This window comes from Lissotriton helveticus, chromosome 10 (assembly GCF_964261635.1).
Source record: "Lissotriton helveticus chromosome 10, aLisHel1.1, whole genome shotgun sequence".
NCBI lineage: Eukaryota > Metazoa > Chordata > Amphibia > Caudata > Salamandridae > Lissotriton > Lissotriton helveticus.
The window spans coordinates 1,113,802,933-1,113,825,666 of record NC_136071.1 but is presented as its reverse complement, the minus strand read 5'-3'; the positions used below and the strand labels follow the sequence as shown (position 1 = coordinate 1,113,825,666).

The 22,734-nt window shown below is 47.7% G+C and overlaps 1 protein-coding gene across 7 annotated transcripts in view; it reads left to right on the top strand.

Annotated features, from left to right (window-relative positions):
• ATP2C1 (ATPase secretory pathway Ca2+ transporting 1) overlaps positions 1-22,734 on the top strand; it is a 912,406-nt gene that overhangs the window by 347,987 nt on the left and 541,685 nt on the right. For all 7 annotated transcript variants that reach the window (XM_078663878.1, XM_078663881.1, XM_078663880.1 and 4 more), the window contains exon 5: positions 9,401-9,436. In XM_078663878.1, coding sequence (XP_078520004.1) covers positions 9,401-9,436 — 36 coding nt within the window. The remainder of the gene's footprint in view (positions 1-9,400; positions 9,437-22,734) is intronic.

The window sequence follows — 22,734 nt, the reverse complement described above, 5'->3', positions numbered from 1 at the left end:
GGGTCTGAAATGTCATGCTCATCTAACTCCAGCTCTCATATGTCTCTACTGGCTTCCGATTAAAGAAAGGATTTTATTCAAAACTCTCTACATGTTCACAAGGCACTTTATGGCCCAGTTCTGAATTACGCCTCTGGTCCAATTGCTACAGCTCGAAATCTCAGGAAAGCTAAGAGTGATCTGTTAGCTCCCCATCGATTGAGATATAAAAGATTTAGAGGCCACTGTCCTCAACAGGGCTCCCCCCTTAGGTACTCTTTGCCCACCAACCTGAGACTTGAGAATGACAACAATAAATTCAGGAAATGTTTGAAGGAACATCTTTTCCACCTGGCAGTCAGTAGTGCAGTAGTGTTGGACTAAAAAACACTAATCTAACCGGCAGACGCCGAAGACCAGTTTTCTCGTTTCATTTGGGCTAATGTCTAGAACCCTGACACTAGGTCAGAGATAGGCTCTCCCCCAGCAGCTTTGCCTTGCTGTGCTCGGTCGATCGTCCCACCCAGGCAGGGTTCGAGACCTCTCCTTGCTTGGTCCCGCGCCGGTAATTCTTGCTGTTTTTCTATTATTATTCCCCCACTGTAGCCCTTTAATGATGTTCCCCAGGAGACCTGTTTCCTCTGTTGGGTGTCAGCAGCAGGCTGATTGTGCCTCTCTTAGCATTCTGCTCCCCCTTACTGTATCTCCTCTCATTGTATATTTATATCTGATAGAGACTACTAGCCGCAGATTCCTTCACGTAGAATTATCTCCATGCATGAGTTTGGAGCCGGAAACTTTTTTTGCCACAGCATCCCTGCGCGCCAGGGGCGGGACGACATCACGCGACTCTGCCCAGGCGTCGTCTTCGCACTTGAAGTCCGCAATGTCACATAAGACCCGCCCCGGCGCTCCTACGTCAGTTTTTTCCTTTTCCGCGTGCAACGCGGATCCGGTCTTTGGTACGAGCCTGTTTTGGGCCCTTTTTTCTCCATTTTTGCTTGGTGGAACAGTGTGCGAATGCCTTCGGGCTTCAAAACTTGTCCTTTTTGTGGGCGTCTTATGTCGGCGGCGGACCCGCACCTCATTTGTATGTGGTGTTTAGGGGCGGATCACGGCGCCACTGACTGAGGCCTGTCAACAGTTGAAGCCGGAGTCGCGGCGGGAGCGCCGCATGAAACTTCTCTTGTCACGGCTCTCCAGGTCGACGTCCTCCCCTCGGTCTGCTTCGGCGGACGGCTTCAGGTCAGGCCGTGATCATAGTCCTCGCCCTTCTCCGATGTCACGTGAGCGCCGTTCCCCGTGGTTAAGTGTCGCAGTTTGTCCCTGGGGGCTGGTTTCCATCCTGCTAGGGGCGTGGACTCTCTGCGGGTGATGCGGCCCGCGTGTCGTCCTATCCACCGTTTCCTAGTGTTGGGGCGTCGAGAGTCCAAATGGAGACATACGCGGCGGCTTTGCTGGCGTCTCCCCCTCTTGGGGCGTCTGTGGACCCCTCGCCTCGTGCAGGGCCCTCCGCGGTACCGCCTGTAGCTCCGATGCCGACTGGTTCGGATCCAGGCTTGGAGGATGTGGTGCTGTTGTTGTGCGGCTCCTCCGGGGCTCCACCTTCAGGCCACGGCGTCTCTTCCTCGTTGCAAACTCCTGCGGGAGTCACTGTGGTGTTGCCGGAGGTCGCCGGGTCTCTGGTCGCATCCCCGATCTCCTCTCCGTCCTTTGACAAGGTTGTCCTTGTTAGAAATGTGGAAGCCAATTTCACTGGGGTAGCATGGTGCAGAGCGGGCAGGCCAAACTCCTGAGGACATGTGTGAAGCATCTATGCAGTACACACAGACGACACACCAGGCACACCACAAAAAGAGACACTACACCAGTTTTGGTGAAAAAAAATAACTTTTGTATTGGGTCAAATTAGCAATAGTAAACACAGTAGTTACAATGCTGCGCCAACTGGCGCCAGGGCAATCTATTCAAGGGGGATTATCTACGGGGTAAATGGAAAAAGGAAGAAAAAGGTAAGTCCATTAGTTCCAAGGCTGTAATAAAACATAAAGCATTAACATTTGTCACGAAAACTCATTGGGCGTCTGCATTAACAGCAGGCAGGAACTCTATTAACAGTTGGCATAACCTTAGTAACTAGTACCAGTATCTGTATGAGGAGAAGCATTAAGCATAAGCAGAACATCTAGGCAAAAAGCATATTATGCATGGCATCGGCATCCCCTGCAAAAAGAACATTAGGCATAGAACATCAGTAGATATAAATCATGAGGCAGGAAACACAGTGCGCATAAGAATGGCATAGAACCTTAGGCATAAATGATATTGAGGCCCAAGAGCATCAGTCCTAACCTAGAGCAACCTACTAGGCCTTGCAAAAGCTCAAGCGACATTGACAGTGGGCATCACCCTTAGAGGAAAACATGAGGCACATTAGTACAGGTGCAACATTACCCTGAGCCTAACACATTAGGTGGGCACCTATCAGGCCTATAACAGTAGGTGCAACCCCACGAGTAGGGGCCACAACCCCATTAGCATGAAAGCAGGGATAACGCACTAGGCGTGACATTAGGGATGAACCAAAACATCAGGTTAGGCGTAGGCATCACCATTGGTCCTAAGCAGGTGCAGTAAAAGAACACAGCACTTCATGGGTCACTTTGAGATGGAACGTTTCCTAGTTGGCATTGAGTACTTCACACTTTAAACCAAGGCTTTGGAGTGGCTCATGGCAACATATGATCCCCTGCTTGTATGGCACATCAACATAAAACAGGTTTCTTGCTCAGGGGCAGGTCAACAGAACAGTCCCCTAGCCAGGGATTTAATCTATCACCAGAATAGTCGATAAATGGGGCTAATGCCCAGTTCAAGGGGGTCCTTAGTCCCTTTTTCCTTATCCCCGGCTGTGGGGCCGACTAGGCACTTGAGGCAGTACCCAGGGCCAACAGGGCCCAACCCCTGTCTCCCAAAGGGAGGTCACCTCTTTTTACGGCCTCCGCGGAGGCTCTTCCTGTATGGGGCGAAGGGGGGGCTCCTGCAGGCTGGGGAGCCCGTGCGCCGGTCCTCCTCCTGGTATTGGGGCTGCTCGGGGCTGGTGCTGGTGAGAGGGAAGGGCTCCTATCTTTTGGGAAGCCCTGCGCCGAAGTTGGACCAGTCCCGGGCCTCTGGGTGGCTCCTCTGGCCCCGGGACCAGTCGGGACGTGGCAGGGACGGGCGTGGCCGCTTCGGCCTATGTCGGGGCAGCTCCTGCAGGTGCCGGGCCCCAGAGCCAATCCGAGGCTCGCTTGCTGGGGGCTTGGCACTGCATCCAATCCGTGCGTGGCGTTGACGGGGCGTGGCCTATGACGCGGCCGACGCCCCCTTCACGTGATGCTGGCGCCTGGCCTCGCTGGGCCCGGCACGGTCTACCAGTGCACTGCGGCGGCCCTCTCCTGGCTCCGGGGACCGCCGCGAAGGTGAAGGCTGCCGCGGGTCCCTCTTAGTGAAGTGCCGGAGCCGGGGCGGTGACGCAGGCCCTGGAATACTCCCGGTCGGCGCAGAGCAGCGCCAGCAACCCTGGGTCGCAGCGGTGATGTCAGCAGCGCTCCCGGAGGCAACAGTGCTTCAAGGAGCACGCGGATGAGACATGGGCTGCGGCGGTGAGTCCGATATACAGCGCGTTTCAGACACACAGCTGAGAAGGCACAATGTTCACTGGGCACAGCACTAGAAAGGGGGCAACAGCGCTTCTCGCAGTCCCACGGGGCAAAAGACACAAGGCAGGCTCTGGTCGCTCCACAGCGCTCAAGAATGATAGCGCTTTTAGTCACACACAGCACTTTGGGATTATAGCACGTAGGGGGGCAGACAGTCCCAACAGCAAGCCTCAGGGGCTCCAGGGTAACGCTCCTCACCTCTTGGGGGTCCAATCCACCCCCAATATAGCGCTCTCCTCTTCAGGGGCTTTTAGGTGTAGCGCTCGCGTGGCGCAAGGTCCGAGCAGCCTCAGGGGCCTATGATGGCGCTCCTTCTTCAGGCGCCAGGTGGCAGAGCAGAAGGCACTACTGGGCAAGGTCAGCAGTCAGTGGGTACTCATCAAGACAGGGCAGTAGGCTTTGACCATCCTCCACTCTAGCGCGGCATTCCTCCTGTACAGCAGCCTGTACTCCTGCAGTGGGGCTTCCACTAGCCCTGGGGGCAGCAGAGGGGTTTTGGTTGGGTGCAGGGTCCAGCACACAGGCCTGGGTGGCGGTATCCCCTGGCAGCAGGTCCCCTCGCGTTCGTGTCCCTGCTCTGTCTGAGCACATGGTGGCACAGCCTCTTATTTATATGCCCCTCACCCCACCCACCAGGCAGTGACAGCAGCTTCTAGAAGCCTCTGGGGAACTGGTTCTAACTGGCTCAGGGGGAGAAGTGGAGCACCCTGGGCGCCAGGCATTACCTCCAAACGCTGGAATGGCTGGGTACGGAACAACTAGACTGCTAACCCACCACAGTCAGGTGGCACCACACACAGCCTTGGCATCCATTTTAAATACAGCATGTTACCAGGGTACATTCCACAATGGGGGTTAACAAGTGCGCACACCATTGCATTACATTTAACATGGCGTCTCACACCACACATGGCCTGTACATCTTTCTACCTTGGGGAGACATCCTATAATAGGGGGGTGAGAAGCGAAAAATATTGGGAAAAGTGGCCAAGTCCAACAGTCCTGTCTAAGGCCAATGTGATGCCGCTACAGCGCCGGCAGCAGCTGGACCGTGCGGAGCCACAGGGGTCGGTGCACCCTCATCCTGCTCCATGTTGTGGTCAGGTACGGACCCCTCGCTGGGCCCCTCTCGTCCCGCCCCACAAGCGGCTGCCTCGACAGATGGCGAGTCGGAGGTTGAATTGTCCCTGGCACCGCCTCATGGGTTGCCGAGCGATCTACGCCTCAGTCTGTGCCGCGGCTGGCTTCGTACCACTCCCCGGGTCCGTCGCGTTCCCCCACGCAGGTGATTACCTCGACGGGGGTCGGGTCAGCGCTGTTCCGGCGCCGCCCTGTGACAGTTCGACTCCAGCTCCGCTCCGATCTCCGACGCGTGGTGACTTGAAGGAACCTTGTCCGGCGACACAGGATGGTGCAGACAACCTGCCTCAGGCTGCGGACACTACGGCTCCATGCAGGGGTCGTACCGCGGATTCGTCTTCGGACGCTTCTTCTCCGGAGGCGGGCTGTATTTTGGTGTCGTTCTCCCCGGAGACTGGTCGCCGTGTGGTGTCTTTTTCACCGGTGTCGAAGGGCGGCTCCCCACCCTTCCTGTGGCAGAGCTGGTGGTCGGAAGAGCGGCAGGTCCTTCATTCTTCGAATCCTTCTGACTTTCAGGTCTGGCCCTTGCCCATCTCGCTTGGCATCGGGGATGGCCGCCTTAGTTTGCAGCAGTCGCCCACGGAGGAGCTGCTTTCCCCACCGCGGGGCCCTACGGAGGCGGGTGCGGCCTTCACTCATGCAGTGGCTCACTTCCCGATGGACCATCTGTTGGAGGTCCTGCACCAGGGCTCTGGTGGGAGGGAAATCTTACTTCCCTTTGAAGGTTCCCTCCTTTCTTCCTTTGCTGGGGCTTTAAGGCGTCCTGCCTCAGGGAACCCGGTGCCTCAACATCTTCTGCACCGGCACCTCCCGGCGCCGCGTGACCCGGCGTGCCTTTCCCACCACCCCTCCGCCTCCAGTCCTCTTTTGCGGACTGCTTTTCCCTCCCTGCCGCCGCTGTTGACTCCACCATTGCGAGAGACCGGCTGGTTGGACTCTTGGGGGCGCAACATGTTTAGGTGCATGAGCCCTGTACCCCTACAGTGTCTAAGTCCATTCTTAGACCCTGTAAGTGCAGTGCTGCCATTAAGAGTATATGGTGCTGGAAGTTAGTCATTACGAACTCCACAACAACATAATGGCTACACTGAAAACTGAGTTTGGTATCAAACTTCTCAGCACATTAAGCCCCCACTGATGCCAGTGTGGGATTTAATGAAAAATGCACCCAGAGGACATCTTAGAAATGCCCCCTGAAAACTAACCTACCACTAGTGTCCCGGCTGAGTGGCTGCTTTCAGCTGCCACCACCAGACATTTTTCAGGACCCCTGGGTCGAGAGCCTGCTGCTCTCTGGGGCATGAAACCATGCACATCCTGGGACAAGGTGCCAAGCCTCCTCCCCCAGGATGGGCAGGGTTTGTGAATGGAGAGCTTCAAAGGCTTGCCGCCTTTGTGAGCTTCCCCAGACCACGTGCTGCTTTCAGCAACTGGTCCCCACTGGTTCTGAACCCCACTTTGGGTGGGAGAACCGGTGGGAAAAACAAGTGAGGAAGAGAGGAAGAGAGGTGTGCCCACCTCTGCCAACTCCACCCCTCAGGTGGGGGAGGCAAGGTGAAGCACAACTCTCAGTCCTCGCCATCTTGCAGATGAAGGGACCCAGCCAACAAGGCATATGCCCCTCTCCCACAGGAGGGTGGCATAATAGGGAGTGTACCCATCCCCACAACAAGAAAAGAAGAAGGACCAAACAGCCCTGCCGAAGCTAACAAGAGGAAGACGCCCACTGACTTGTCCCCAGCCCTACTGGCCTGTCTCCACCTCGAACCTGCTCCTGCAAAATCCCGGTGTGTCCTGCAGACAGGAACCTCGAAAACCCCGGAGGATCTGCCTGCCTACAATCAAAAGACTTTGCCTGCCTTCAACTACAAAGACTTTGTCTCCTATGAACACCAGATTTGTTAATCTGCAACCTCTGGCCCCGGCCGGAAACCGTGAATCCACATCACTCTGCACCCGCCGTCCGCGGCCCGAGCTCGAGTGGGCAAACACCAAGAAGAGGTTCCCCTGGCGATCCTGACCTGAGATCCAGCGACCCCATACCTGCCTCAAGCAGACACCTGCAGCCTAAATCCCCCCAACTGCGACCAGGAGCTGGTAAGAAGATCCGACCCCAAAAGGCACCCCTGAACCCGACGCCACATGGCCTTGGGTGGCCAAACCGATGGTGCCTGACCAACCCCCAACTTACCTCTCGAAGTGGTGGTCGCACCCAGAAGACCTTCGTCCTAAAGCCTGCAGTGCCTTTGCAAACCAGAGCTTCCCCATAGCAAACATGGCGCCCAACGTTGAAACAGCACCCTACACCTGGCCGCCCTAGTGCCGCTGAGGGTGCACCTTTGGTGCTACTTTGTGTCCATATTTGCCCTGAGCTAAAGTCCAGGAGCTTTGCTCCCACAGCCAAGTGGCCTGCTAGTCAGCAGCCACCAACCGGAGGCCACCTATCCTCCGTTGGATAACATTGGGCCTCAGCACCCGGCTGCCCTAGTGCTGCTGAGGGTGTAATCCTTGACCCTGGGGGACCCCGGAGTCTATTCCCAGAACCTCAACTCCCACTACCAAATACTTACCTTTAAACTGATAACCCTATTTTCCTCCATTGGATAACATTGACTGTTTTTCTTGGAAAAGTTGCTAAGTGTGGAGTTTGAAAACCCAAAGAAATTCTTTAAAATTGTACTGTTTAACAAAAACGATTTTATTTACCTGTTTACAGGAAAAGTCCCAGAGTAGTATCTCGGTATACTACTCTGTGTAAGAAAAGTAATCCAAGAAATAACTTACCTGGTATTTTACTAAATACAGTACTATGTACTGTATTTACAAAGTATTGCATTTCTCTGCAACCATGCTTTAAGTCAAAGCAAAGTGCATATGCAATCACAATCCAGACTGTATTACAACTGTAGATTTACTGCACAGTATTTATCACTTACCTGTGCCAGGCTTGCTTGGTTCTAAAAAAAAAAAAAAAAAAAAGAATATTTTTATACCAAAACAATTGGTCTGAATTTCAGTCTTTGAGAGTATGAATTCATTTGCTGACTGAGTGTGTACAACAAATGCTTAACACTGTCCTCTGATACTGCATTACTGCTCGACCACACAACCACAAATAGAGAGCGAGATGCTATCTAACTTTACCTCTGCATACCTTTGTGGTCCACTGGACTCTGTGCACACTGTGCACTCAGTATATACTTTGGTATAGTATATACAGAGCCAGCTTCCTACATCGACATCACTTCCGATGCTTTGTCATCTGTGTTTATTTGATTGTGGGAATATTGAAAAGAAGATGGTTTACATATTTTCTTATGGAAGTACTCAACAGCATGTGGTTTATGTAGTGCCCCCCCTGATAAATATTTCAGAGATATCTAAATATGGTGGGTTGGAGCACTTAAGGAAAAAACGACAGAATTTGTACTGTCCAATTACCATTGATAGGGTTTGGGAACCTCCGCTATGCGCGCTTTTGAACAAGCAGTCAAATTCTTTAAAAGAGTCAGTATTTTTTTATGATTTTTCACAATTCTTTTTGAAATTTTCCGTAATAAACAGACGTAGCATGCCTTGCACAGGCTGCTTTTGTGCATCATTTATTGGTGGCTCCTTTAGGCCATGTTTCAGCATATATCTGAAATCGCAAACTCTTCAGTCTTGATCTTGGAGCCCATTTCTAGTCTCTTTTTCTATCCCACTTGAGCAGAATATAGTCTGAACACTAGTACTAGTTGGGTGATGCATCGAATATGGAGGCTGACTGCCTGGGCCTAATATATACAGGAAAACTAAATGGTGGAGTTTGAAGAGGTTCTTTTTGTATTGGGTTAAACCACAACTGCCCCCATATGTACAGCAATGAATATGGAATCTATGGGAATGTGAAATTAATGAGAACAATGATTTAGGATCAGAGTGGTGGGATCTGTGTATATTCTGGCCTTCTATACAGCACACATACAGAGGAATATTTGAATATGTTGAAAATGGCATGTATAACCTGTTAGTAATGTGAGTAAGGTTCTTAAAACTACTTAGTCATTACTTGTGAAGTACAGTTAAAATTAGGATTACTGATAATAGTTTTTTTGCTGTTCATAAATATTAAACACACTGTTCTTGAGAAACATAAAATGCCCGTAATCTAAGTAGGCAAATAATAATAATGCTATTTTAAGTAATACCAAACCTGCTGAGTTAAAAAGCACATGTCCTAAAGATTGTTTGATCTGTTTTCATTGATCAGAAACAAGCAAATATGAGTTTAAGTATACAAGTCAAACAATCGGTATTTTGAATCCTAGAATTCTCCAAGCACACTGTTATATATTTAACGCATGCTTTCTATACTCAAGACTAACCACGATTGTGACCGTGGTAACGTTTTTTCCCAAAGCCATAATTTCTTACCTGATCATCGAATTATATAGTTAGTCACATGAATAAAAAGAAGTGAATTGTCTTAAGTGGCCCTTAAACATTTTACATTCAAAGTAAAGCACATCTAGCATATATGACTTGTTAAAATGTTTTCAGATTGTTAGTAACTTTTGTCTTTCTTTTTTCTTGGGTAGGCAATTCTTATTGTGGTTACTGTAGCTTTTGTCCAGGTAAGTGAATATATGTTGTAAGTCGTACTTGAGATCATGTTTCCTGAAAGGTTAGACCAGCTTTAAAGAGTAACATTCATCAATAAGCTGTCTGGTATTGCCTGTATTTATGTTAAAGCACAACTCTCATTTTTGTTGCAATCAAATGCACAAATGGAAGTTGAAGGTTAGATACTTTAATTGATAACATTTGTTTTTATAGAAAATGCAAAAAGTTATAAAGGAAAAATATGACAAAAAATTTGAAAACTCTAGTTACACAGCTTCTAATTGTTAAGGGAGCCAGCCAGCCACATGCTACAAACTATTTCTTCCCCCAACCCTAGTTTACAGTCTTCCGGTACCCTGCCCCAAACCCTAAGTTTATACATAGTCCTATTCCTCGCCCCAAATGTTTCCAACAGCAATTCCTTCATGTCACCCGTATGTCTAACACTATAATTGTCCCTGCCTCTAAACCATAACGTAACACTGTCCCTAATCTGTGTTCTGTATAATAGCCTAGCAATACCTTAAAGCCTTTCCCTTACACTCTTCTTGGACCTAACTCTATGCTTAATCTCATTCTGTGTATTAACCGGATCCTAATACTTTCTGAACATTTTCAACTTATTTCTTATTGTCGCTAGAAGAACTTTTTATTTTTCCCACTTTTTGTTACCCACTTTTTTTTTTAACTTTTTCGATTTTTTTTTTTTCTTTCATTTGATTTTAAAGCAAATGTGTCAGTGGTTCCTTACTTGGAACGTTATGTATGCTTCTCCTCTACTCCACCAACTTCATTGGCTTAGAATCAGCAAGCACATTGAGCTTAAGACCCTTGGTTACATGTTGCGTGTCAAATGGGGCCTTGCTCCTTCCTACATTCAAAGCCTGCTCACAATGAATGTCCCGGCTCGACAGCTGCGCTCGTCCAGCCTTTCATTGTTCTCTGTTCCCAAGATTCGGTTGGTCCGTATGAGGGGGTTGCTCCTTCTCATGTCTTGACCCCAGGCTCTGGAATGCCCTTCCGATTGACCTTAGAAACTGTCAATCTCTTTTGGCCTTCCATAAGAGCTTAAAGATGTTGCTCTTTAGTGACTCGATCTGATCTCTCTTTTTCCTCTGTATTTCTACTCTTTTGTCTCTGCCTAGCTGTTTCGGCCCCCGCATGTCCAGCACCGGGAAACCCTGTTGGGTAGCTGTGCTCTTTATAAATGTAAATACAAAATACAAATGTATTTCGTATGTATAAAAGATTTAAAAAGAAAGCTTTGGAACAACAAAGTTTTTGATCGTTGGTAGAATTGAATGCCTTATTGTATCTCTTTCCATATTTCTATAATCGTATTATGCATTCTTTGATTGCAAGACTATCCCCACATAATACTTTAGGAGCCTTTAAGACACTGGCTGAGACGCATAGTCACCAACTCATGTTTCCCGCATTGATCCTGCCCCCCTGACTGCTTTCAAGAATAGTGCTGGTTGTGGGTTGGCTTGCCAAAATAGTGTCCCACCATCCTGCGGCCTGTTGGTGTAAGGTGATAGTGGTGTCATTGTTTCCAGAGCTGCCTATGGCATGCAAGCTGCCTGAGAGATTAGTAGAGAGTCAACTGAGATGCTACTTTCTGAGCCTGCTGCTAGATTGTGATTGAAAGGCTGAGTGATTGTGCAGCCGTGAGGTGGTGCAGAACAATATGGTTGGGGCGCTCAAAGATCAAGAGAGGGCTGACCTCTTTCGCTCAGGGGTGAATGGGCTTTCGGTTTGATCTGTGCACTGGTAGACTGGACTGCAGGGCAAATGTACTCTTATGCACATCTACTGCGGCAGGAATGTGTGTCTAGTTGACTGGAGTGTATAGTGCCTATGGGGAATAAGTGACCATGTGCAATGATGACTGCCATTTTCCCCAGCTGTAGCCCTACGGTCTTCAGCACTCTGTCTCTCAGTCAAAGCGCTGTCTGGTGGGTGTAGTTGAAAGATTGCTTTGCAGAGGTGTTTGAACATGGCAACGAGTCACTGTGGCCTCAAGGAACTTTCTCATGCAATGCCATGTCCTAGTAGCTCTGATGCATTGCGGATCACCTCTGAACCCCCTATGTATATCCTCTTTAAAAAAATCTTTATTCATATTGACCCTGGAAAATCGCACGTTTTTGGATAATCCGCAAACCCTGATGAAGGTAACGCTACTTTTGAAATGTAGTCAATGGGGCAAAAAATTTCAGGCAAAAACGTCAGATTTCTTTTTTTTTTTTCTACATAATTTTTATTATTTTATGATTTCAGTGATTTGTTCCCTTGAGAAAACAAATTACCACGTAATGAATTCCAGTTTTTGTCCTGTTTTCAAGAATAGTATTCTGGGTTCACCATTGAGTTCCTTATCTGGGTCCACCACAAACCTCAAGTACGTAGGAACTATGGAAAATAGTCGACTCGATACATACAATAATGCAAAAACTGTGGTATCCTTTATTTATTTTTATTTTGAACAACTATGCCTTTTTCTGAAAGTTGAGAAAAGGGTGATCTTAGCACTGCAAACCTTTTGTTGATGCAATTTAAATACAAAAAATAAACTCTCTGGCACAGCATTTTTTCCCATTACTAAAAAAGAATTACTTCATTGTGGCTATTATTTTGGTTCATCCAGGGAAATCCACATACCCTGGGGGGGGGGGGGGAGGGGGGAAGGAGGGTGTGTGTGTGTGTGTGTGTTTCTGCTTCTAACAACAAAAAAGGTCTTAACACAAGTGTGCATGTTGGAAGAGGAAGGCTTGCAGGAGGTGGTAATTGCTGCCTTTCCCAGAGCTGGTTAGACTCTAACTGTGCGCCTCATACAGGCCCATCTCATTCATAAATGCAGAGACAAAAGTTTTCATTCACTGTGTCTGCCTTATTAGTGTGGCTTTACGCCTTGTCACTTTACCCATAATAATATTCAGCTCCTCCAGCATGCCCTTACTCACTAGTTGGAAGTTTCTCATATGAAACTCATGAAATACGCTACTATAGGACTAATTCTCTCTCTTTCAAAAGCTTAGCAGTTCAGAAAAGCCATATTAGTGCAGCAATTCAAACTTGCCCCAGGAAAAGAGGACTGAGTGTCCTGGTACATGGAGGATCTGCTTCTCTATCAGAGTTCCCCTTGTTGGCCCTGCTCCCACGGATTGAGCTTTCTTAATATTTTGTGAAAATTCTCTGGATTCCTGGTGAGCTTGTCAAATTCTATACTTTTTTTTATTACTGGGCAGACGTGGACCTCAAGACTAGAAGTAGTCTGGATTATTTTTTGGCCACAGTGAAGTGATGTGCTAGTCGCATAATATCACCTCGTAACTGTGCCTAATGCGCTATCTCAGAAATTGCACCTCTTGCCTCATATCAATTATGATGAGAACCGCCCCCTTTTCTTTACGATAGTGTCTCTTCTAACACTATTGTAGGACTTTCAGAATTACCCTCAAAGGGTTGGCCACAACTTCTTTAAGAAGAGTACAGCCCAGCTATCAACCTTAGAATGATGGGTTGGTGTCCCAGGGTTCTGGTGGCCAAGTACTACAAATTAACATTTAATATGGTTCTAGGGGTGGCAGGTCTACACTTATGCGTTTTATTAAAGTGAATATAAAATTTCTTAGCTATTGTGAGGGAAGGTTTCAATTCTATTAACGACACAGAAGCGAGGATATTGCTTCTCTCTCTCATTTTATTCATTCAGCTTCCTTAACAACAACAGTTAAACTCAGACTACAAATCCCTTAAGTATTTGCTGTAAAATCAATACACTAACCATAGAGTAAGTTCCATATTTTCAACATCACGAAAAACCACTTCCTCTTTCTTCGTGCGAAACCTCCTGATCCAAACATTTCTTTGAGAATTCTTGCTTATTGTCAGTTCCTAAGAAAAAACAGGACAAGACGTAAAAGTTCCAAAACCTGATAAATCATCAATCAAAGTATCCGTCCGTGTTATGAGAATAGTACAAGAAGTCAAAATACACATCACTATTAGACCTCGGGGCTCGAAAAATCCACTTGCCCACTCAGATTTGTGAGCCAGATTCAATTAGGGCGAGCTTTTTTTAGGTCCTACTTGCCCTTTCTGGCGAGTAGGAAAATAAACTGACTTTTGACCTCTGTCTCTGAAAGCGGAGGAAATGTACAAGAGAGCAAGATTTAAAGGCATCTTTATTGCTCACTAAGTAAAGGAGCAATAAAGATGCCTTTATATCTAGTTAACCTGCACATTTGCTTGCTTTCACAGACTGGTCAAGTGCATTTCAGTTAGGTCAAGTAGATCTTGTAGGTTACTAGACCTGCAGGTCTAGTAAAAATTAAATGATTTTTTGAGTTCTGGACCTACTTCGCAACACAGTTATTAACCACTGAAATCACAATATCATCTGTAAATCTCATTATCCACAATGCTGTGAGCTTCATAGAATAGAGGGAGGGTGATAGTGTGAATCAAATCGGGAGGGATAATCCTGGCCTCCTTATCCTTAAAAGAGTTAATACTTTCCTTCACAATAGCTAGGAAATGTTGTATTCTATGTCCGGACCAGAGGCTCAGATCACGCTAGCTTAAAGCTGGTTGACAACCAGTGATACCATGCCTGTGATCAGCTTAAAGTACAAAGTCGTCCAATTGTGACTGAACCACTGCAACCTACCCTTCACCCTTTGTAGGAAGAAGTGATATTGCTTACTGGTGGTGCCACCTGGTGTGTTCCTGGCTCCTTGGAAGGCTCTTTTGCCTCCTGACGTCTGCCGTTACCTATGGGAAGGGTAAACCCCTCCCAACTTCTCTGGTCCTGCCATTGTTGAAATCTACGCCCGGCCAGAGGATAGCTCCCTACCTCTCCGGCCCTTCCAAAAATCTTCTGACTGAAGACTTTGCAGATGAATTGCTGCGCCTGGTCAAGCATTGAGGATGTGTTAACGAACTGGGAAAGCTCCTTAATGAGAGGTTCCTCAAAGAGACCCCCATTCACCACCAGACCACACTGCCAGGATTGGTCAAGACCCTTCTTTGGTCCTAATGAGCTTGGTGATGAAAGTCTCCATCATAATATCAATTTCAGGGGCACACACCTTTTTACAGGCTAAAGAAGGTGTAGGGCACTCAGCCCTAAGATGACCCCATACCTAATGGTCCATGGGTTTTCTAATGCAGCTGGCCACATATCTCGCCACCTTAGAGGCAGTGACCCAGCCCGCGGAATGGGGTGTTGAATATCTTCCGGATTAAGCATACCCCCCACCCCCCCAATAGTCCTGATCACCTGTATCCTACATACATGTGGTGGTGGGGTCGGGAAAGTGAATGGAAGTTAAAAAGGACCTAACACTTTTTGAGTAAGGTGGGGATTTTGTGTAACCCTGTCCTGAAGAAGATGTTTTTACATCGAAACATGTTGACACACACCCAGAGGCAGCGCACATAATACTACGCTCTTCCTCTTATTACTTGTTTTAATAGTACCAACTCGGGGAACCATTAAAGTTTTTTGAGTCCACCCACGAGTTAGGTCCTTTTTAACTTCCATTCACTTTCCCGACCCCACCACCACACTCACTCACTATATGATAAAATATCCCTCACTATACACCACACATAGACATAAAAGTGCTCCCGCGTACTCGCAGGTCGCAGCACGCCGTATCCCGTAGAGGGATACAATGACCCCGATGATGAAGCATGACACCAAGGGGCCTGTTGGTGTGTGAGGGGTACCCAAAAACACCAGACGTGCTCCCAACCACAGTAGGGAAATCGTCAACCCATAATTTTATGGATTCCTCTTGTTTTGTAAACGTTACCTAGGGAGAACGAATCCATATATTCTCTCTCTCCTTCCCTTGTTAAAAGTTCATCACGTGAATCCCCATTTAGGGTCTCTGAATCCTTTCCGGCATGGTCATCTGTCCACTGGTGGGAACATGAATCTTCATTGGGGTATACCCAGGTTGAGAATCGTCCTGTGCATCCAGGGTGTCCAGATACCATTTTAGGTAGGCTTGACTTAGCCTTTCAAAGGCGTCAGAGAGTGGAGAGACCGCCCCAGCTTTGGTGGCAGGTCTGACGTTGCCCTTGTTGGTGCCCTAAGTGTCAATAAGAGGCGCAAGCCTCAGGCCTACCCCGTCTGGGGTTAGGATACTGCACCGTATTCAATAATTTTTTTACTAAGCGGCTCTAAAGGAGAAGAGACCACTCTCTCAGGTGATGCATTGATGGCATCCACCAGCACCTACTGGATGGGAAGGAGCTTCTGCTCTTTCTCCAGACTCTCACCATTCACACTGCCATGGTTGTTCACGTGGAGTCCGTACACTAGACAGGCACCCAAAGGAAAAACAATGAAAAAACAATGAAAAGCACGATCTTGAGTGCTCAGGCAGCAATTTGTGTGAACCAGTTCTTGTTGACTATGGTCATAGTGAGGAAGGACATCGGACTGTCCAAAAATGCTATGATGAACTTACTCTCTCTAGAGCGGGAGGAGGTTGAGTTGATGAAACCAACAGTCAGAACTAATTATGCTCTAATTAGCTCCCTAGGCCCTGAACCTTACCTCACCATAGTGAATCGCCCCTTTCATCGGCACCGTCTAACAAGATTTCGTTTTAATTTGATTAATTTTTCCTTAGGTTGTTTTAAAAATTGGTGCCCCCCAGAACGGGCAGATCCTTGTCAATGTGACGATTTCTCGACCCAGGACACCTTACACTTTATTATGTTCTGTGAACACTATCGAGAAATCAGAAAGAAAGTTTTGTTCCCAATTCTGAGGGAGGTGGGTTTCATACAGGTTAGGCCAGCCCTTCTGTACCTACAACAATTACACACCCCACGAATAATATTCCATGTTGCTAGTTTTCTAGTTGCTGCTACTCGGATAAGGAACAAGATTGTCAAGGTCACACCTATCCCTGCCGATATTTTCTGAATTAGATTGTCCGTCTTTTTATTCCATGATTTTATTATAGGACAAAAGTTCCTGCAACTTTTTATTACATTTTTAAGATATATTTATATTGTATAAAATCTACACTGACATAATGAACTTCTTTGTCTATGATGTTTTTGTGTGTAATTAATTGTTTGTATTGTACTATGTCTTTTTATGATATTAATTTATCGAATAAAGTATTTGACTGACTGACTGACTATGATCATGCGTAGGATCCTAGACTTGCCCTCTCATTTTCATTACTTCTCCTTGGATATTTGAACTATGAATGTATATGATTACTGGCTTGATATTTTGCAACTACAGAATAATGAAAATGCCTATAAAGATGCTTATAAACAATCAATCATGCAAATTTAGATTTTATGTAACGATATAACAGGTATGATCGTTTAAAGTACACTATTAGACCGTTTAATTTTCTCTGTTGAGGACAACATTCTCATTTGTTTTTGAAAAGCTTAATGCCTTTTGCCTAGAAATGTTTTGATAGCTAGATGATTTTTTAAAATTTATAATGGAGAAAGATTTTTTAACCCCTTCAGATGGTTTCCCTGAAATGACCATCAGCGTGCATGTCGCGCTGACGTCATTTCAGTGAAACCAAAACTGAAATGAGCCTTGAGGCTCATTTACGTTTCACTTTCTACGTACTCTGGGGGTTATCTCAGACCAGGAGCGCGTAGAAAGACGGGAGAGGTATCATTGGAAAGGGAGAATCCCCCCTTTCGAATCGGACCCTTCCCTAGTGGATCCCTGTTTGGTGATCGCCCCAGGAGGGCGATCCCCAAGCAGGGATCCACCCACTAGCAACCAGGGAGGGGGGAGCGGCCCCTTGGGCAAGGGCCTTTGTTCCTCCCCATAACATTTTGGGTACATTAAGTCTTTCTGGCCCCCCCACCCCCCGGGGACAGAAAAGCCCAGCCCACTAGATACCAGGTATTTGCCCCAGTATTGGAACTTTCATAGATTCCCATGCTTTAGTTCCATTCCCCGTCGTCTGAATGGGAGTCTCGGTAACAAAAATAACATAGCAGTAGGTACAAAAGAGAAAGAAAAAGGCCTAGGCCTCATTCCCTTTTGTTGCATATCCTCCTCTTTTTGTAAAAGAGACCAAACTAAGCATTAGCCAATCAGAAGAGCCTCACCCAATAGAACCCTCCTGAAGGAACCTCAGAGCCTCAGATTTTCTACCACACATTGTGCTTACGGAGTCTCCTTTGAGCTCTGCTCAATCTCTACTCTTTTCAGGTTTTTTCTTCAGAATTGTTGGCTGTCCCTTCCAGGATGTCTGATAAGGCGGCCCTTTTCAAGCCATGTTCCACCTGTGGCAAGAAAAGGTTATTTGTTGAGGACAGGCATAAAGATTGTATATACTGCCTGTACCCGGATCATAAGGCTGCGGACTGCAAGATCTGCTGCACCTTTTCTACCAAGACCCTCCGGGACCGTGAGGGTCGGCTCCTCACCTGACTCCAGAAGCTGAAGTACAGAAAAGACACAGTCTCCAGTGACAGTGAGGAGTCTTCTTCAGCCTCATCTTCAAGAAGGTCAGTCAAAAGGGGTAGGGTTTCCCCTTCACCTTCTTTGGCGTGTCCAGTTAAGGCCTCAAAAAAGACCCCCAGAGAGTCTGAGAGCCAGGGTCAGGTCGAATCTCCTCACCATGGTGTAAAGGAGAGGGAGGGACCATCTACACCGTCTACTGGGATGAAGACTGCTCCAGCCTTCAAAAAGCCATCTTCTCAGTCTTCTGAGAAGTCTGACAGGAGTTCCAAGTCGTCGACGACGCAGCAGAAGGCTCCGTCAACGAAGGCGTTCAAGCCCAAAGTTAAAGTGGTGCCGTCGACAGGCTCGTCGATGGTACGGTAGACGGGATCATCGGCGTCGACGATATCGTCGACGGTGTGACAGTGACGTTCGTCGACGGTGATGACGACGGAGTCATCGAGTGCTTCGACGACGACAACTCTGACAACGGCAGGAGTGTCGACTGTCTCGTCATCGACAGTTCGTTCGTCGACGGTGTCTATTCCGTCTACAACGCCGAAGACAGCAGGTTTACCTGTAACAACTCCTTCGTCGACGATACTGTCGTCGGCGGAGAAAATTACTATTTCTATGACCAGAATTACTCCGGACATCACGTCTCAAGGAGGGTTACCCCCATGACTCCCGCTTTTTTGTTAGAGGAGGATGATGAGGATTCAGATTGAGGATCAGGAATCGTTTGGGTATGCACACAGTCCATCCCAACTGCTGGTGAAATGTCAGGAGACAGATTCGGAAGGAGAGTATCTGCAGGAATGTGCATATTAACATTCTTCTCAGCCACATGAGTTCACGAGACAAGAGATGGTATCTGTTCCAACTTCTCTCTTGCAAGATCTCCATAACATGTTGCAGAATTACAAATCCAGGTGTTCTCAGCTGGCTGCTGTTCCGACTACTCAAGCCTTGCCTGTCCCTAGGACCCCGGTGATGATCTCTCCAGAGTTGCTGACTCAGGTGGTGTCTCAGCCGCAAACACCGGCTCCTCAAATACCTTCAATGACACCAGACATTCAGGATGATTCCTCGGATGAGGATCAGAACCTTGATGGCAGGCCTAATCCGGGCTGAGAATGGGACGAGTACATAATTCCGGACCCGGCGTCACCATGTCCAGACCCTGTGGACTCCCCTACGGTGGATATCGGAGGGTTCCATAAGTTGATGGAAAGGGCATCTAGCAGGTTCAAGCTACCAATTCCGTCTGTTGCCACTGAGTGTTTCCTATATGACTTTAAGGAACCATATAAGAAGGTGACTCGATCCATCCCTATTGTACAGCATGTATGGGAGGAAGACCTTAAGTCTATGAAGAACCCGGCTAGGGTGGTCCCTGTCCTACCGCGCCTGGAAAAGAAATATAAGGCGCCTGAGGATGGTCCGGAGTCTTTGACGGGGCACCCAAAACCAGACTCGGTAATTTCGCAGGCGGCACAGAGGAAGTCCTGCAACCCGTCGGCTCCTTTGACTACTCCTCCTGATAAGGAAGGCAGGAGACTAGATAAAGCTGGGAAAAGATTCTCTTCAATGGCTAGTCTTCTGGTACGGGCAGCCAATGCTTTGCCGATACTGGGCAGGTATGATCGCCAGTTATGGTGAGACATTTCGCCTGTTTTAGATCAACTGCCTCAGGAAGCGAAAGGTGAGGCGAGGAACATTTTACAGGAAGGGGAAGCAACATCGATGGAGATAATAGATTGTGCTATGGACATCGCCATAACAGCTTTTCGATCATTAGCTGGGGCAGCGGTTTTTCGTCGCCAGGGATGGCTCAGGGCCACTTGGTTCAGGCCGGAGATCCAGAATAAAATCTTGCACCTACCTTTCGATGGAGAGACGTTGTTTGGAAAGCATATAGATTACACTTTCCAAGATATTAAGAAGGATACAGAGACGGCTAGGTCTCTGGGTACACTTCAATATCGAAAGGCTCCGTTTAAAGGTGCCAGAGGCAAGAGTACCACTTACCGAGGCTCATACCCGCAGCAGCGGTACTCATCATATGGTTCAGGGTCTCATCAATACCGCCAGCCGTATCATCAGAAACAAGGTCAAGCCTCGAATTTCTCCAGATCAAATACTAGAGGGAAACAGAATCGCCAAGGACGTGATGCGTCCATGAGGCAATAGCGGCGTCCTGCCTCTTCCTGCTGTGCCCACCTCCACAAGATCATCGGTAGGAGGCAGGGTATCTCAATACCTTCAGAACTGGTACAAGATAACATCAGACCGCTGGGTGCTAAACATCATTCGAAAGGGCCATACCTTGGCATTCACACAAATCCCACCATCCAAGCCCCCTGCTGCCATTCCGTCAAAGCATCTGCGTCTCCTGCAGCTCGAGGTTCATCAGATGCTCCTGAAGGGAGCTGTGGAGCTGGTCCCCTCATCTCAGAGAGGGGAGGGTTTCTATTCCAGGTTCTTCCTGGTAAAGAAGACGCTGGAGAAATGGCGCCCTATTTTAGATCTCAGGGAGCTCAACACCTATCTCATTTCTCAATCCTTCCCGATGGTCTCGCTTCAAGACATACTGCGTCTCATCAGGGGATTTCATGGCCACGCTTGATCTCGAAGATGCGTATTTTCACATACCCATTCATCTAGCACACAGAAGGTTTCTACGGTTTACAGTAGCCAAGAGCCATTTTCAATTCAGGGGTTTGCCCTTCGGACTTCGCTTGGCCCCAAGAATCTTCACCAAGGTGCTGGCACCGGTGGCAGCTTTTCTGCGGAAAAAACACTTTCAGGTCTTCCCTTACCTGGACGACTGGTTGCTGAAGGCCCCGTCCAGGGAAGCAGTGAAGGAAGCAGTCAGGGCATGTACAAACCTATTTCAGAATTTGGGTCTTACTCTCAACAAGGAGAAATCATCTCTAGTTCCGTCCAGGACTGCGCGCTTCTTAGGGGCCATATTGGACTCGAATCTCAACAAGGCTTTCCCATCCTTTGAAAGACAGGAAAAACTGCGAAACATGGCACTGTGCTTGAGAAAAAGAAGGTATCATTCAGTACGCGGTTACAAATCCCTTCTGGGAGTAATCTCCTCATGTATCCCTCTAATTCCTCACTGCAGACTTAGGGTGCGACCTCTTCAAGAGCAGCTAGACAAACAGTGGAAGCAAATTTACGGTTCATTCGACGACAAAATGACGATCACCTCGGCAATGAAAAAAGCTGCCTTGTGGTGGACGAAGCAGGAAAACCTTTCCCAAGGTCTATCTTTCGTAAGCAATCCGTCTCCTCAGGTGGTGACTATGGATGCGTCATTGGAGGGCTGGGGTGCAGTACTTCAGGATCTCCATGTCAGCGGACGTTGGTCACCTCAGCACCATTTTCTTCACATCAATCTCCTAGAACTCAGGGCTATCAAGCTGGCTCTTCAAGCGTTTCTCCCTCAATTGCGAGGTTCGGAAGTTCTCACACCACGGCCATACATTACATAAACAAAGAAGGGGGAACCAGATCTCTTCCGTTGTCTCAGGAAGCTCAGGAAATCTGGAAATGGGCTATTCTTCACGGAATATCGCTGCAGGCGGAACATCTACCAGGGGTTCTAAGCGAAAATGCCGACAGACTAAGCAGGCTGTCTTCAGTCAGTCACGAATGGGAACTGAACCAAATGGTATTGGACGAGATTTTCCAACAGTGGGGCAAACCTTCAATAGATCTATTTGCCACCCCGACCAACAAGAAATGCAGGTCTTCACCATCAAGGGTCATTAGGGAATGCGCTTTCGATAGCTTGGTCAAGAGCATTCGTATACGCCTTTCCCCCCATTCCAATGATCCCGAGGCTTATCAGGAAGATCAAGGTGGTGGAACCATGCAAGATGATCTTGATAGCCCCTGCTTGGCCGAGACAGTTCTGGTTCACGGAACTCCATCTTCTGTCGCTCGTCCCTCCTCTTCCTTTGCGGACGATTCCGGTCCTTCTCACGATGTCCCACGGACAGATTTGGCATCCAGATCCAGATTCATTGCACCTGACGGCATGGCTCCTGAGCAGCAAGAATTCATGAACCTTCCCATTTCAAATGAAATAAGAGATTCTCTCCCAAGCTCGAGCTCCTTCCACGAATAAGACTTACCGTTTCAAATGGAAGAGATTTTGCATTTGGTGCAGGAAGGAAGGGGTTGACCCTTTATCTTCTCAACCTCATCAACTTCTGCCCGATCTGTTGTCTTTGGCTAAGACAGGACTGGCTCATTCATCCATAAAGGTTCACTTGGCAGCTATTTCTCGCTACAGGCGTTCTGCGTCTGGACCTTCTCTGTGGTCCTCAAGGATAATTAAACAATTTCTCAATCGATTATTCGAATCTTTCCCCCATTGAGGCCTCCGCCTCCCACTTGGCTAATGAATTTGGTTCTCCAACAATTCATGTAAGATCTCTTTGAACCAAAACATCGAGCAGACATGACATTTATTTCATGGAAATTGGCTCTCCTTCTCGCCCTCACACCGGCAAGACGCATTTGGGAATTGCAGGCTCTCATAATACAGGACTCTTTTCTACAGTTCAAAAGGAATACAGTGATCTTACGAACTAATCCAAAGTTCATTCCTAAAGTACCTTCGGACTTTCACCTAAACGAACCTGTGATTCTCAAATCTTTCTTTCCTCACCCTTCCACTCCAGCGGAGAAGTCACTCCATTCTCTGGATGTGCAGCGGTGCTTAAAATTTTATTTGGATTGCACCAAAGGGTTTCGGAAGTCTACACAATTATTTATTGCATTTGGTGGTCCGCGCAAGGGACTTCCTCTGTCAAAGCAAAGTATTGC